General features: G+C 37.5%; 1 protein-coding gene across 2 annotated transcripts in view; it reads right to left on the bottom strand.

The window, feature by feature from the left end:
• LOC130914260 (raftlin-like) overlaps positions 1-16,126 on the bottom strand; it is a 228,887-nt gene that overhangs the window by 188,094 nt on the left and 24,667 nt on the right. For both annotated transcript variants that reach the window (XM_057833276.1, XM_057833277.1), the window contains exon 2: positions 4,281-4,453. In XM_057833276.1, the coding sequence (XP_057689259.1) occupies positions 4,281-4,428 (148 nt within the window). In that variant the 5' untranslated portion in view covers positions 4,429-4,453. The remainder of the gene's footprint in view (positions 1-4,280; positions 4,454-16,126) is intronic.

Below are 16,126 nucleotides of genomic sequence, written 5' to 3'. Positions count from 1 at the left end.
CAAATGTCGCATGAGGGGTACAACATAAATTCTAGATGTACTTAGACATTTGCCCTAATACTGCTGGGCTTAGAGACTTAATTTTTGTTTGCTGTCTTAAAAACTGTGTTGAACTTTGTTGTTAATATTATGGCTGTTGATGTTATTATAGCTATTTGAAATGTTGTAAATTGTTTGCGCTTTGTTTTTGGTTGGTGTTAATTAAAAAATGTTTGCCCGCCTGTCTGCCTTGCCTCCATTTGCCTGCGTTTGGGTCCGCACCAATGTCCGCCCACATTCTTTGACAAAAATTCTCAACAGTACTCAATTTTCAAGTACAATGACTGTGTTGGATTTCACTAAAGCCATTTGTTCTAGAATAATAAAGCCTGATGGCTTTGGGTGTATCTTCTGTATCCCTCTGTCATGCAGTGGCGAGAGAGTAGTGTCCACCATTGTTTCTTTGGTCCATCAAGATGTTATGAAGTGGATGATCTGTGTTTAGAATGGTGAATCCAGTCAGGTGGGAGGAGAGGGTCACATGATTTAAGTGTCTCGTGTGTGCGTGCGCGCAGACGCGCGCGCATGAGAGGGAGAGTGAGCGAGAGACCCGTATATTTCTCCATAGTAGCTCCAATAATGCTCATTTTCTTTTTCAAAGGAGAAAAAGGAGCCATTAAAAACACTGAATTGAGATTAGCAAGGTATCTCCCTTAAGTCTCAAGTATGATTCCCTCTAATTTATTGTCTCACCTATTTCTCCTAGTGAATTTTAGGAGAAACATCTGAGAAACATTTTAGACAAAATAGAAACTGCAATGAGGCTAAGATGAGAATCTCAAATTTATCTCCCGAGCTATAGAAGAGCAAGCTTTGAGCAATAAAATTTTCCTCTGGGTATGAAGCATAAAGCACAGATTTGGTGTCAAAAGAGTTGTTTTGATCTTTAATTTTCAATAACAGACAGTTAACACACGATTTATCATCACTGATTGAGAGTGCTTTTTATGATAACATTAAAATTAAGGCTCCCAACGCAGTTTGGGAAGTTCCATAAACGCCAGAAATCTGCTATGGCTTCCCACTGGCTGGTTGTAGGACACGGCAAACAAATCGGGCTGGAGGGCTTTGCAGACCTTGAACGCAGTGCTCGACGCCAGTTTGAAGCTAGCCGCCACAGCTAGCTCTCTCCACCCAAGTCTAAAACTCTCTGTGCGGCATCAAAAGTTGGCCAGACCGCCTCGAAACCGTCTTCTGCGTCGCCTGCCCCTCAACATTTATTTATTCAGTGTTGATGAGTAGAATATTTACTTTCAAGAGTTCCATCTTGCATGTTTTATTTTTTTTCCGACTAGCGGAAGTCAACAAGCAAGCCCCAAAACCGTACAAGCATAATGCCACACCCCTCTAGTGGCTTGGCGGTGCATTACAGAGCAACGCGTTACCTCACCGCAGAACTATCGAATGTCGAATGACGCCGTAGTCGCTGCGCCATCACCGCAACGTGGGAGTATAACTCAGGCTTTACACCCCTAGTAGTTAGCCTGCACTGGAGCAGTGTTTGCTTCTGTCACTCATGTGATGTGCTGCACCCACCCCCACTTACCGGTTCGCGGCATCTAGGTGGGTATAATTAATTGAAAATAGTTCACTGTTTTCCTGCTGAGTGTGTATTATCATCACCAAGTTGGCATTGGCAAGTTGACGCTACAATATGTAGGGACATAACACTACCAACTTTTCAGGATGCTCAAATTGTCCCCACCAACCTTTAAGCAATCTAATATGCATTATATGATGAATTCAGTTGTACAGGTAATTTTGATTGTTCGTCTTCCCATATGTTTTAAGGATAGAATTGACCCTATCATTATTAAGTGAATTATTTTTCACAACAAGTACATTTACCACTTTTCAGTTGCTGAATGCAGCGGTCCATTGCCCCAACCCAACGCACATTTGATTGGATGATGACTTTGCCGACCCGTGACACGCACACGCATGCTCACACTTACACAGCCCCAACAGAAATACATGTCGACAACATGCCGCCTCCTCCATATCCATATTGGATTTTTTGGTGGGGGCCAGCAGCAGCCACTGTAAGTAATTTAAAAAGACGACAAAGTTGTGGAGGTGGGAAACACACCACTAATTTTGCTACTGAAAGTCCGACCTGCATGAGTTAGCATAACATTAAACTGTGTGAACTTGCTAACCTGCAAAACTCAAGTAGGAAGCTGCTTAGAGAAAAGTGTCGTTCTGCTTGTGTTTTTTACTGTTAACGTTAATTAAACAGATGAAATGTACTGAAATGTACTGAACTTTGCTGGAAACTATAAAACCAGAAAAACGTGAGCAAGATGCTGCGTAGAGAGAGCCGGGTGCTGCATAACCTCATAGGTTGCTCAAACAACACAACATACACAAAACAATCATAATTAACTATGTAGATTTTTTTTTTTTTAAATGAAGGGGTTTTTTTGGATGTCGCGAGTTACCCACACTAGCGTTGCAATCGACTGGTCGCTCGTGATCAACGTAATGAGCACCCCTGATTTAGCATATCAATTAATTAGGTTCATATTCATGAGAAATGTAGCCCTGACCCCCGTTCACCCAATCTGTTTGGTTTTATTAATGTCCCCTCCCAAGCAATAAGTGTACATGCAGTTATGCTATTATGTATATCGTCCCTACCAATGTTGAGACCAAACCTACGCCCTTGTTGCAAGGCTATGAAACTGCTGTTAGGGGGTAATTTTTATCATTTGTAACTTTCAAAAAATCTCCAAAACGATCATCCAACTTTGACTCAAAGCTGTTTCCTAAACCAAAAACGCCCGATTCTAATCTACCACCAGTGCTGTGCTTCGCTAAATTCATATTTATTCCATCAATTACCTTAAAAACATCTTTGACTTCTTAGTAATGAACAAGGAATCGTAACTGATGTGTTGTCGCTAAGAACAAAAAGTGCTTATAAAGCAGCGGCGTAAAACTAATTAAAAAACATCAAGTTTAATTTGTTTGATTGCCCAAAGAGCCATGAGTAGATGAATTTAAGTGCTAAATGTTTGTGACATTGAAAGCAGCCTCATCTGCTCTTGTCATGGGAACAATAAGACTGGAATTTTGCATTCGTCAACAAGCACATTTATCTTTGAATCATTCATACTGGTAATTATAAAAAAAAAAAGAGCCCAAACATGTTAAAAGTGATCCTCTAACTTAAATACATGTAGGCTCTAATAAACCAGAATTGTTCTCTTGTACTAAAATATGTTGTTAGAAACACATAAAATGTTAAATCAATGGCAATATTTTATTATATTTAGTCCATATTTTGACCGTTAGTTGGCGCCATGGTTTGCGGGCTCGCAGTGATGACGTCATTGGTATCTTTCGTGTTCAACAATGGCTTATTGGATTTTTCCCCAAATCATACTAAAAAAAATTAAAGCACTATGGCACGCTACAGTGACGACAATGACTCTGACGTGGACCTTACAACAATGTTGGGAGTTCGTCAGGGAACGCGTGTTTGCGTACTGCTGAGCTCTCGAGTGAAGAGTGGTCAAGGTGGAAATATTATTTTTTGTGAATAAATGTGCATAAGTGGAAGCTTCTCCCCTTTTTGTAACTTTTATACACGTATCCTAGCTACCACGCGTTACAATGTACAAGACATGGATTACACAAGGTGTGCTCTTTGGCCTGTTCTGTAAGCACACGACAGCTCTGGATGCTAACAATCTACATAATTATATTTGGATAAGTTTGAAAACGCAATATGCTTACCTTGAATATCTGCTAATAAAACCGGACAGCATACACTCTCGCTCCCAACCGGACTTCCCAACAGGACTCTCTCGCATCACCAGTTATGCCCATCTTTTGTTTATCAGGTATTTGCTGCACGCATTTTTCCCTGAGGCTCGTCTTGTGAACGACCGACAGTGCTGTCCTGCTCTTCGCTTTTCAGATCTGGTTCAAATAGGAAGGGTAGAACTGACGATATGTTGGGAAAGCTAATGAGTGACACGCTGGAATTTCTGCAACGGGACCAGTGGCGTCACGCACTGCGACGTAACAAGAATGGCGATCTATCACTTAAAATAATTTTACAAACTTTATTAAAACAAAAACATTAAGAGGGGTTTTAATATCAAATTATTATAACTCATACTAACATGTATCTTTTAAGAATTACTTGTCTTAAAAACAGAGGATCCCTTTAAAAAAAAAAAAAAGCCAGTAACTTGAGAACACAAATAAAATTAAGTAATACATTTTCTTACCATCCTTCCCAATGAGGAAATCCAGGTAGCGGTAGGTGTAAGCCACGCCCACTTTGGTCTCTACCTGAGGTCTCTTCAGCGTGGAGTAAATCTTGCCCGGTGACTTCTCGCCCGACGTGGGCTTCATTTTACGTAGTCCGCAGCCCATGATGCCACTCTATGTGCCGCTGACCCTGAAAACCAAGCAAATGTTCACTCTTAACTTGTGAATCAACACCAGAACTATCATTAAAAAAAAACTGCAGTAAACCTCATTTACTCATACCGCAAATGAACGCACTTGAAGAGGGTTTTGCAAATCAGTAATAGTTTTACAAATATATTGCCATATATTCAGAGGTGGGTAGTAACACGTTACATGTACTCTGTTACATTTACTTGAGTAACTTTTTGAGAAAAATGTACTTCTTCGGGTAGTTTTACCACACAGTACTTTTTCATTTTTACTTGAGTAGATTTGTGAAGAAGAAACACCACTCTTACTATACTACATTGGGCTAGACCATAGTCGTGACATTTTCCTCTTTATTTAACTTGATTTTTGCCAGAGATGCCGACAGTAGCGCTACATGATCTACCAATGAGATGTCGCAACAATAAACACATGACTCAATTGTTCCATTTAGAGGTAACACTGTTTTTCTCCACTATAGCGCACTCACGCTCTTTGGATGGGTGATAATTCAAAGTGTTGTTCTGATCTGAATTAGTTTTTATGTAATCTTTTTGGCATAATACGGTCATACAAGAGACTCAGCAACTCAGCCCAACCATCGGGCCGGGGACCGGTACCAGTCCGTGGCGCATTTGCTACTGGGCTGTAGAGGAATAATAGGTAACACTTTACAATAAGGGTCCCTTAATTAACATTAGTTAATGCATTTTTAGACAATAACTAATGTTTAAGTAACATTACAATTAGAGATGTCCCAATCGATCACGTCATTTTCAAAGTATCGGAATCGGCAAAAAAATATCGGACATGCCTTTTTTTAATATATATATATATTTTTTAATTAAATCGTTTTCTAATTGTATTTAACGTTACAGACATAATATGTTACACTCATCCAGAGTATTTAGATTTGGCTTAAGGTAGGGTTATCAAATTTATCCCGATAATGGCGGTAATTAATTTTTTAAAAAATGTATCAAGTTAAAATACTCACTCACTCACTCACTCACTCACTCACTCACTCACTCACTCACTCACTCACTCACTCACTCACTCACTCATTGTTGCGCTCAATCTGTTTTACCTATATAGAGAGCTAAAAGGCAGCGTACAATGAGTAGAGTGAAATTTGGCAGCCTTTGGAGCCTTTTTTTAATTGGCTAAAGCCTTACAATCCCTCTCCCTATGATTAGAAATATTGTGGGAAGCAATGTGGTGAAGCAAGGTAGTAATTGATCTTTTTCTTAACACCCTATGTTATTTCCCAACGCAGAGAATATATATTAATTGGTAGCACTACGCGCAGTCATGGTTCCACTTCCCATCATGCATTTGGGCATGGCTACAGTATCATTTACTGAAAGCTCAACAAATACACTAGATGGCAATATTTAGTCACAATATACAAAGTCACATTTGTCCTTTAAGAATTACAAGTCATTCTATCCGTGGATCCCTCTCACAGAAAGAATGTTAATAATGTAAATGCCATCTTGAGGATTTATTGTCATAATAAACAAATACAGTACTTATGTACTGTATGTTGAATGTATATATTCGTCCGAGTTTTATTCATTTTTTTCTCCGGGAAAAATTATCGGGAATGATTGGAATTGAATCGGGAGCAAAAAAAAAAAAAAAAAGCAATCGGATCGGGAAATATCGGGATCAGCAGATACTCAAACTAAAACGATCAGGATCGGATCGGGAGCAAAAAAACATGATCGGAACAACCCTAATTACAATAATTAATATAATTGTTTATCTAACATTTATTAATATATTAATTAACATGACTTAATGCATTAGTTAATGCATAACCAGACAGTAACTAATGGTTTGGTAAAATTAAAAAAAAAATATATAGGCCTATATAGGGTTAGGGTTTAGGGTTAGGGTTTGTTAATTTAGCATTTATAATTTTTTTGGTTAAGGGACACATGTGCTACACTTTACAATAAGGGTCCAAAAAGCATTCAGTAATGGTTAATAAAGGTTAAGGGGCGTGGGAACTTAAGCATTTATAATTTCTTAGTTAAGTGCATGTGCTACACTTTACAATACAATGTGTGTCATTTTAAAGCTATTCTTAGTGTAGAATCTGAATTCTGAAGTATGTGGGATTAACTCCAGAAATGGTTATTTATATTACAAACATGACGTGTTTTTATTTTGAAATGTTCACCGGAAGTACGCACGCTAAACGGCTAACCGTAAGCTCTACACTTCGCAAAAAGCACTTTTCATCATTGCACGTGGTGTCAGTAATAGATGTTAGTTTTTTCGTTTGCAAATGCTGTTAACCAGTGATTTTTCATGTTTGAAGTGTCATCTTTTAACCGCAAGTTTGCGTATTGGAGAAGACTGCCAATGTTTTATAGCAGGCTAAAGTAGGTTGTCTTTTTCCCCCCATTAGCCTCAATGTAGCAATGCTAACGTTTACAGTGTTTAATATAGATGTGTTTCCTTATTTTGTATGTCCGAACTTTAATTCTACGGTGTGTAGATGACCAATAAACATCTATGAAAGGAACTGGACTCTCATATGCCATCAACACGCACGCACAAAAGTATGCATGCATGCGGCGATAAAATGCAGCCGTGAAAATTACAGCCCTCATTTTTATTTACCCTACGATAAATGGACTCATTGCGTATCGCGACAGGCTTAGCAACTTCAATAAAACATGTCGTTAGTTAGTTAGATAGACTTACGATCTGCCAGCTTGTTGTCTCCTGTCGTCTTCCAAAATTACAACTAGGTGACGGCGTTTTAGGTGTTCATTCACAGCCCATGTGCAGCCTGGTATGCAAGCTTGGCATTTAAGAGACAGGACACAAAAGTGTATCCTCCTTTGTTTCGTTGAAACAAATCAATGTTTTGGCCACTCTGGTGCACTTTTTTGGCTTTGTGCCACTTTGCCCGCTTGCATACCGAGCGTCTGACATTCTCAACTTTCCACGCATATATATTTTTTTAACTTTTCATAAACCGTCCACTGGTTGTTGTGCTCGTTGGCACATTTACTTCATCGATGACTTTGACTACGTCGACTAGTCAGGACTGCTCTACTCTAGATGCCTTACGATATGATACAATTTTCAATACAAGGCTCGCGATAACAATTACCCCAAAACAATTTTCGATATACGGGTCGGGAAGTCAATCAACAATATTCTATGATACGACTAAAACAGGAAAAAAAGGCTATTTTTGAATACAAAATAATAATTAGAAAAATAATAAAAAACAATTACATTTTTTTAATCTAGTTAATCACAGCTTTAAAATTAATTAATCGCAATTAATCACAATTCGAACCATCTATAAAATATGCCGTATTTTTTGTTGGAATGGAAAGATAAGACACTAGACGGATATATACATTCAACATACTGTAGATATGTACTGTATTTGTTTATTATACCAATAAATCAAAAAGATAGCATTAACATTATTAACATTCTGTTAAAGCCATCCATGGATAGAAAGACTTGTAGTTCTTAAAAGACAGATTTTAGTACAAGTTATAGAAATTTTATATTAAAACTCCTCTTAATGTTTTCGTTTCAATAAAATTTGGAAAAAATTTCAATCAATAAATAAACTAGTAGCTCACCATTGTTGATGTCAATAATTACACAAGGCTTATGGTGCTGAAACCCATAAAATCAGTTGCACTCAAACGCCAGCAGAGGGCGTCAAAAAAAAAAAAAAAAAAAAAACATAAGTAAGTTGACATGACACTGTGCTGTCATTTCAATCTGTTTGAGCGGAGCATGTGCGTTAAATGTGTCAAATATTTTAACGTGATTAATTTTAAAAATTAATTACCGCCCGTTAACGTGATAATTTTGACAGCCCTACAAAATTAAATACAGTGGGGCAAATAAGTATTTAGTCAACCACCAATTGTGCAAGTTCTCCTACTTGAAAAGATTAGAGAGGCCTGTAATTGTCAACATGGGTACACCTCAACCATGAGAGACAGAATGTGAAAAAAAAAACTGAAAATCACACATTGTTTAAATTTTTTAAGAATTTATTTCCAAATTAGAGTGGAAAAAAAGTATTTGGTCACCTACAAACAAGCAAGATTTCTGGCTGCCAAAGATGTCTAACTTTTTCTAACGAGGTCTAACGAGGCTCCACTCGTTACCTGTATTAATGGCACCTGTTTTAACTCATTATCGGTATAAAAGACACTTGTCCACAATCTCAGTCAGTCACACTCCAAACTCTACTATGGCCAAGACCAAAGAGCTGTCGAAGGACATCAGAGACAAAATTGTAGACCTGCACCAGGCTGGGAAGACTGAATCTGCAATAGGTGAAACACTTGCTGTAAAGAAATCAACTGTGGGAGCAATTATTAGAAAATGGAAGACATACAAGACCACTGATAATCTCCCTCGATCTGGGGCTCCATGCAAAATCTCACCCCATGGCGGCAAAATGATAACAAGAACGGTGAGCAAAAATCCCAGAACCACGTGGGGGGACCTAGTGAATGACCTACAGAGAGCTGGGACCACCGTAACAAAGGCTACTATCACTAACACAATGCGCCGCCAGGGACTTAAATCCTGCACTGCCAGACGTGTCCCCCTGCTGAAGAAAATACACGTTCAGGCCCATCTGCCGTTCGCTAAAGAGCATTTGGATGATCCAGAAGAGGACTGGGAGAATGTGTTATGGTCAGATGAAACCAAAATCAAACTTTTTGGTAGAAACACAGGTTCTCGTGTTTGGAGGAGAAAGAATACTGAATTGCATCCGAAGAACACCATACCCACTGTGAAGCATGGGGGTGGAAACATCATGCTTTGGGGCTGTTTTCTGCAAAGGTACCCGGAAGACTGTTCTGTGGAAAGGAAAGAATGAATGGGGCCATGAATCGATAGATTTTGAATGAAAATCTACTTCCATCAGCAAGGGCATTGAAGATGAGACGTGGCTGGGTCTTCCAGCATGACAATGATCCCTAACACACAGCCAGGGCAACAAAGGAGTGGCTTCATAAGAAGCATTTCAAGGTCCTGGAGTGGCCTAGCCAGTCTCCAAATCTCAACCCCATAGAAAATCTGTGGAGGGAGTTGAAAGTCCGTGTTGCCCAACGACAGCCCCAAAACATCACTGCTCTAAAGGAGATCTGCATGGAGGAATGGGCCAAAATACCAGCAACAGTGTGTGAAAAGCTTGTGAAGAGTTACAGAAAACGTTTGGCCTCCGTTATTGCCAACAAAGGGTACATAACAAAGTATTGAGATGAACTTTTGGTATTGACCAAATACTTATTTTCCACCATGATTTGCGAATAAATTCTTTAACAATCAAACAATGTGGTTTTCAGTTTGTTTTTTTTCCACATTCTGTCTCTCATGGTTGAGGTTTACCCATGTTGACAATTACAGGCCTCTCTATTATTTTCAAGTGGGAGAACATGCACAATTAGTGGTTGACTAAATACTTATCTGCCCCACTGTCTCAAATAAAATATATAACACAAATATAAAAGATCTCAAATAAAAGCACTAGTGGATGACTTTCCACCAAGGGCGTATGTAGGCTTGCATAGGGACAATAGGGACATAACACTACCAACTTTTCAGGATGCTCAAATTGTCTCTACCAACTTTTAATGAACCTTATTTGAGTTATATAATGACATCAGTCATTTAGATTGTCTCCCCATATGTTGTAAGGATAGAATTGGCCCTGCCATTATTAAGTGAATTACAGTACTTTCATTATGTTCGGACTTACATTGACCCCTTTTCACTTGCTGAATGTACCAGTCCATGTTTTTCCCCTCAAACGCAGGTTTGATAGGCTGATGTTTTCAGTGTAAATCTACTAGATATAAGTGAAATTATCTGCTCGTGCTTCAAGTCAATTTTACTCAGATTTCTTGATATAAGAAAAATAGCAAGCTGAAAATAAGCTCAACAGACCTCTTTTAAGCAAAAAGTTTGTACATTTATTCTAGAGATGTCCCAGTCGATCAGGATGCCGGTCGATCAGGTCCGATCACGTCATTTTCAAAGTATCGGAATCGGCAAAAAAATATCGGACATGCCTTTTTTTAATATATATTTTTTAATTAAATCGTTTTCTAATTGTATTTAACGTTACAGACATAATATGTTACACTCATCCAGAGTCTTTAGTTTAGGCTTAAGGTAGGGTTATCAAATTTATCCCGTTAATCTTTTAAAAAATGTATCACGTAAATATATTTATCGCAGTTAACGCATGCGCAGTACGACCCACTCACGAATTGTCGCATTCAATCTGTAATGGCGCCTTTTTACCTATATATTGAGCTAAAAGGCAGCGTAAAATGAGTAGAGTGAATTTTGACAGCCTTTGGAGCCTTTTTTTTAATTGGCTAAAGCCTTACAATCCCTCTCCCTACGATTAGAAATATCGTGGGAAGCAATGTGGGGAATGAAGGTAATTATTGATCTTTTTCTTAACACCCTATATTATTTCACAACGCAGAGAAGATATATCAATTGGTACCACTACGCACAGTCATGGTTGCACTTCCCATCATGCATTTGGGCATGCCTACAGTATCATTTACTAAAAGCTCAACAAATACACTAGATGGCAATATTTAGTCACAATATACAAAGTCACATTTATCCTTTAAGAATTATAAGTTTTTCTATCCGTGGATCCCTCTCACAGAAAGAATGTTAGTAATGTAAATGCCTTCTTGAGGATTTATTGTCATAATAAGCAAATACAGTACTTATGTAGTGTATGTTGAATGTATATATTCGTCCGAGTTTTATTCATTTTTTTCTTAATGCATTGCCAAAATGTATATGATCGGGAAAAATTATCGGGAATGATTGGAATTGAATCGGGAGCAAAAAAAAAGCAATCGGATTGGGTAATATCGGGATCAGCAGATACTCAAACTACAACGATCGGGATCGGATCGGGAGCAAAAAAAACATGATCGGAACAACCCTAATTTATTCTTAAAAAAACTTGTCAGAAATGTTCTTAACTCAAGAATGGATATTGATAAAACATTTTAAAGCATTTTTCCCCCTCAATTTTAGGTGAAAAATTATCAACTTTTAGATGTATGGGCTCAATACAAACAAATAGTAATATTTATTTAAAGTGAAAGAATTTGACACATTAATCTGTTAACTAGCCTTTAACACTCAAAACAAGATGGAGAACAATTATTCGACTAGATTTAAGAAAAAAATATCAGATTATCAAGTTATAAAATTGCAGTGTGAAAGTTAGTATAAATCAATACAGATTAATTGCATTAATCATTTAGCCTATTGATTAATCAGGTTCATTTTGGTGAGAAATGTAGTCCTGACCCCCGTTCACCCAATCTGTTTCTTCTTAATAATGTCCCATCCCCATCAAAAAGTGTACATGCAAGTTATGCTGTTGTATCGTCCCTACCAATATTGAGACCAAACCTACGCCCTTGCTTTCCACATCTTTAATTTTTTCCCCGCACATTACGCTGGACTAAACAAAAAAGCCTTAATTTGTTTAAAACCACAAAGGTTGCCATGGCCCGCCTTTGATTGAATTCACAACACTTGACATCCACTATGGATGAGTTTCCGTTTCAGAGCTTTTTATTCCTCTTTACAGACTTAAATGGTTGTTATTTTACCGACAAGCTCTGGAAGTCTGTCGGAATTAGAAGGGGAAAAAACAACAGAGCCATCGGAGCAAATGATGAGGTGGCAGATTAGTGAGCTTTCCTATGAAAACAACAATAATCATTCTTTCAATTTTGTGCGGGGATTCTTAAAAATCTTTTGTTTGAACCGGTCAACAACTTTGCTTGTACTAATAGAAAGAAATACTACATTGTTCTAAAAAAATGCACTATTTGAATAATAGAACATATCACCATAGGCGGAGTTTGACTTTTGGGATGGGGGGGCACAACATGTTGATGACCCTGAAACAGTGTCAGCAATAAAATTACCTTACAAGAATTTTTATAATAATAAGATGACAATGAGCGTTTTTTTTTTTTTGTTTCCCATCATTCTTGAGGGGAATTCTAAATGAGGCTGCTAAGTCAATACTTTTAGCCAAGATCGTCATCCATTGAATATAGTACGCCCGCCAGAGTCGTGCCAATGTAGTTACCCCAGTCAAAAATGGTATCCCCTGGGCGGAGCCATATGGAGGTAGATTTGTGTTTTTGTTATTCAATTAAAAAAAGTTGCTTAAAAAAAAAAAAAAAAAAGTTACTGCAATCGAAATATATATTTTCAACCCCCCCCCAAAACAAGTCGCTTCAATCAAAAAAAAAAAAAAAAGCCAAAATACATTGAAAACTCAAAAAAATTCATGTGACAGCTATTTTTCTTTGATTTAATTTTTTTTTTTTTTTTTTGATTGAAGCAACTTTTTGATTGAAGTAATGTTAATTTGTGTTTGGGCCACATTTTTGTCTTTATTATTCAATCAAAAAATAAGTTGCTTCAAAAAATATATATATTTTCAAAAATAAAAATCACTTCAATCAAAAAAAAGAAAAATTTCAATCATAGAAAACGTTTTTGAATGCGAAAAAATGTTTGAGATTGAAAAATTTGCATTTGAACACTTAATTTTTCATTGAAAAAGTTTTCTTTGATTAAAGCAATCCTTTTTGTGTTCGGGCCATATTATGGGTAGGACATTTGTATCCAAATCATTCAATCCCCTAAAAAGTTGCTTCAATCAGAAAAAATATTTTCAATTATAGAAAAAAAAATCATTTGAAAAATAAAATTGCCCTCCCCTTAATTTTTTAAAAATTTAAATTACAGTATATGCAAAGCAAATGACCGTCTAAGGTGCTAGTCACATGATCTGCTTGAAAAATAATTTTGACCCATTATAAAAAATTTTTTTTTGTCCATTTCATTCATTTTTGTAGCAGTTTTATTGCTTTATATATATACACTCAACGGCCACTTTATTAGGTACACCTGTCCAACTGCTCGTTAACACTTAATTTCTAATCAGCCAATCACATGGCGGCAACTCAGTGCATTTAGGCATGTAGACATGGTTTAAGACAATCTTCTGCAGTTCAAACCGAGCATCAGTAAGGCGAAGAAAGGTGATTTGAGTGACTTTGAACATGGCATGGTTGTTGGTGCCAGAAGGGCTGGTCTGAGTATTTCAGAAACTGCTGATCTACTGGGATTTTCACGCACAACCATCTCTAGGGTTTACAGAGAATGGTCCGAAAAAGAAAAAATATCCAGTGACGTGCTGTTCTGTGGGTGGAAATGCCTTGTTGATGCCAGAGGTAGAGGAAAATGGCCAGAATGGTTCGAGCTGGTAGAAAGGCAACAGTGACTCAAATAACCACCCGTTACAACCAAGGTAGGCAGAAGAGCATCTCTGAACGCACAGTACGTCGAACTTTGAGGCAGATGGGCAGCAGCAGAAGACCATGCCTGGTCTGATGAGTCTCGATTTCTGCTGCGACATTCGGATGGTAGGGTCAGAATTTGGCGTCAACAACATGAAACCATTGATCCATCCTGCCTTGTATCAACGGTTCAGGCTGGTGGTGTAATGGTGTGGGGAATATTTTCTTGGCGCTCTTTGGGCCCCTTGGTACCAATTGAGCATCGTTGGAACGCCAGAGCCTACCTGAGTATTGTTGCTGACCAAGTCCATCCCTTTATGACCACAATGTACCCAACTTCTGATGGCTACTTTCAGCAGGATAATGCGCCATGTCATAAAGCTGGAATCATCTCAGACTGGATCTTGAACATGACAATGAGTTCACTGTACTCAAATGGCCTCCACAGTCACCAGATCTCAATCTAATAGAGCATCTTTGGGATGTGGTGGAGCGGGAGATTTACATCATGGATGTGCAGCCGACAAATCTGCACCAAGTGTGTGATGCCATCATGTCAATATGGACCAAACTCTCTGAGGAATGCTTCCAGCATCTTGTTGAATCTATGCCATGAAGAATTGAGGCAGTTCTGAAGGCAAAAGGGGGTCCAACCCGTTACTAGCATGGTGTACCTAATAAAGTGTGTATAAAAATATATATATATATGTATATATATATATATATATATATATATATATATATATATATATATATATATATATATATATATATATATATATATATATACAGGGGTGCACATAAGTGGTCCGCATATATATATATATATATATATATATATATATATATATATATATATATATATATATACATATATATAAAATAAACATATATAAATATATATAAATATATATGGCGGAAAACACTCAGGTGACTTGAAGTTCCGCTCTGAGACCCCCAATTTAGCCAACTTTCAAAACTGTCCGATATGCATGTGTGATACTTCCCTGGAAAGCTTAAAATCTCAATTTTCTGGGGGAATAAAAATTATGAACAGGAGGGGATTTAAAAAAAAAAAAGTTTTTAAACAGCAAAACCCCATCTGGAGGCGAGAGCACGCGAGAGCAGAATTACAGACGCCATGACTTTAACGAGATATTATCGAGTGCTTACCTTGTTTTGATCCAAAAACTCCATGTAGCATGTATCACTGAGTGTCAAGACATAGCTGTGAATGGCCACAGCTGGATTTTTGGGGGATTTTATGGGTGAAACATGGTAATTTAACAGGGGTCGCGATGCAGAAATCGCAGACATCAAGGAGTGATCGAGAGTTTCTTTTTCATATATTTAACCTTTTAAACTTTTTTTTCATTTTTTTTTTGTTTTGGTCGATTATTTATCATCTGAAATATCGGAGAAAATGTGACAGTAACAAAAAAAAAAATACAATTAAGCGATAGTTATGAGGTAGATATCCATGACTTTTTTACAGACGCCATTTTTTTCATTGTGACATAATTTGTTTAAAAGTTTAAAACATGCGAGTGAATAATTTTTTAAAGTCTTTTTTTTTTTTTTTTAAACGAAATATGAGACATCAATTAATGATTCTAAGCTAAAAACGACAGACATTTTGAATAATAAATATAATTAATTACCTTCGTTTTACGGCTGGGTTGAAACAAAAGCGGTTGCGCGACGTCTGTAAACGGGGGTTTTCAGGGTAAAACAGACAAATTAAAAATAGTTCGGGGGCTTCATGTGCCATGAATCTGCTATGCCAGCATATAGACATGTTGTTCTATCAAACACAACAGTTGTTTTGGCTTCAAATACAGCAGTTTCTTTTAAAGAGGAGTGCAAGAGCAGAAACTGCTTTTTCAGTCCCGTCTGTGTTTTCCGCCATATATATACATAGGAAAGTCTATTTCACGCAATGACAATTTTCGGCCACCGGGGGGCTAGCCCCCCTGCCCCCCCCCTTAAAATCCGCTTATGCATATCACTGCTTTTGCCGCTTTGTAATACTCTTTCCATTGTTTGTATAAGTATTGTTAAACGTGTTTGGAGCAAACGAGCTCATTATTTTTCATTTCGGGTTCAAAGACGCGGAAGAAAACCTATGAATAGAGAGGGCGCATTAAAATGACATCGTTACGACTACACTCCGACTAGTTATTTAGGCAAGATAATCAGTGTGACTACAACATGGGTGGTAAGACTGTACACTATCTGAAAGGTAGACAAGCATAAAGCATTAAAAACATGTAGGGAATGAATATTCACACATA

The sequence above is a fragment of the Corythoichthys intestinalis genome, chromosome 4 (assembly GCF_030265065.1).
Source record: "Corythoichthys intestinalis isolate RoL2023-P3 chromosome 4, ASM3026506v1, whole genome shotgun sequence".
NCBI classification, from domain to species: domain Eukaryota; kingdom Metazoa; phylum Chordata; class Actinopteri; order Syngnathiformes; family Syngnathidae; genus Corythoichthys; species Corythoichthys intestinalis.
The sequence above is the reverse complement of the archived record's forward strand: the minus strand, read 5'-3'. Positions and strand labels throughout refer to the sequence as shown.